The sequence below is a fragment of the Kryptolebias marmoratus genome, linkage group LG8, assembly GCF_001649575.2.
Source record: "Kryptolebias marmoratus isolate JLee-2015 linkage group LG8, ASM164957v2, whole genome shotgun sequence".
In the NCBI taxonomy this organism is placed as follows: domain Eukaryota; kingdom Metazoa; phylum Chordata; class Actinopteri; order Cyprinodontiformes; family Rivulidae; genus Kryptolebias; species Kryptolebias marmoratus.
The window spans coordinates 29,799,663-29,800,630 of NC_051437.1; the positions used below are offsets into that span (position 1 = coordinate 29,799,663).

Consider the following 968-nt stretch of genomic DNA (forward strand, 5'->3'; position numbering starts at 1 on the left):
AGGGGGTCTCTGACCCGGTTGGGGTGTCTCTGACCCGGTCCGGGGGTCTCTAACTTGGTCCGGGGGTCTTTGACCCAGTCTGGTGGTCTCTGACCCGGTCCGGCGGTCTTTGACCCGGTCTGGCGGTCTTTGACCCGGTCCGGTGGTCTTTGTCAGTCCTCTCAGTCCTTAAACCTCAGCTTTTAGTCAATCGTCTAAATTTAAAATCTTTTTTTTTTTTTTTATGAACTCAAACATTTTGAAATTCTCCCGCGCTCTTAGCCCCGCCCACTGTGAGGTGATTGTTGGCGCATGCTCAGTGGACAGCAGGACCTACCTGGAACCGGACCCCGCTGACGTTGACGTACAGGATCTCGTCGGACCTGGACGAGTTGTCCACCGGAGGTTTGGGCATCGTCTTCTTGGCCAGCGGCAGCCAGCCCACCGCCGCCGCGCGCGCGAACGGCAGCCACGTCGCCACGCCGGCCGCCATCTTGCATCAGAGTCTGAGGCAGGTAGGGGGCGGAGCTTCTTACTGTGAGGTCAGCAGCGTCTTCGGACCTGGACTCACTGGTCCAACATGTCGGGGTCAAAGGTCAGGCAGGGGTCAGGCCATGAAAAAACGCAGGTGAGTCAATCTGTAAAAACAGCACCTTGGAAAGGCAGAGTTCTGTTCCGGTCCGAACGCCGAGGTTCTTCCTGGACTCTTAGAACATCAGTACAGTCTGTTATTGGAGCCTCCGGGCAGGAAAGGGTTAAAGAGTCCTGCTGTCTCATGAAGCCTGGCCCGGGTCTGCTGCTCCGGAGGTTCTGGTTCTGGTTCTCCTGCCTCCTCCTCCTTCAGGTCCAGGTTTTATCTCTGAGTACCTCTGAGGGACGCAGACCCTGAGACGAGAGGGGAGGTGGTCCTCACTGCGTGTCCATGTAGGGATGTCCTGTCAGAAAACACAGCAGAGACACAGTGAGACACAAACCAGGAGGACAGAGGG

General features: G+C 57.0%; 1 protein-coding gene across 1 annotated transcript in view; it reads right to left on the bottom strand.

The window, feature by feature from the left end:
* Positions 1–957, bottom strand: part of kcnd1 (potassium voltage-gated channel, Shal-related subfamily, member 1) — a 70,874-nt gene extending 69,917 nt beyond the window's left edge. Inside the window, exons 1-2 of the mRNA XM_037976936.1 lie at positions 633–957; positions 317–549 (exon numbers count right to left, since the gene is read on the bottom strand). Of these exons, the coding sequence (XP_037832864.1) occupies positions 317–472 (156 nt within the window). The 5' untranslated portion in view covers positions 473–549; positions 633–957. The remainder of the gene's footprint in view (positions 1–316; positions 550–632) is intronic.
* Between the last annotated feature and the right edge of the window lie 11 nt (positions 958–968).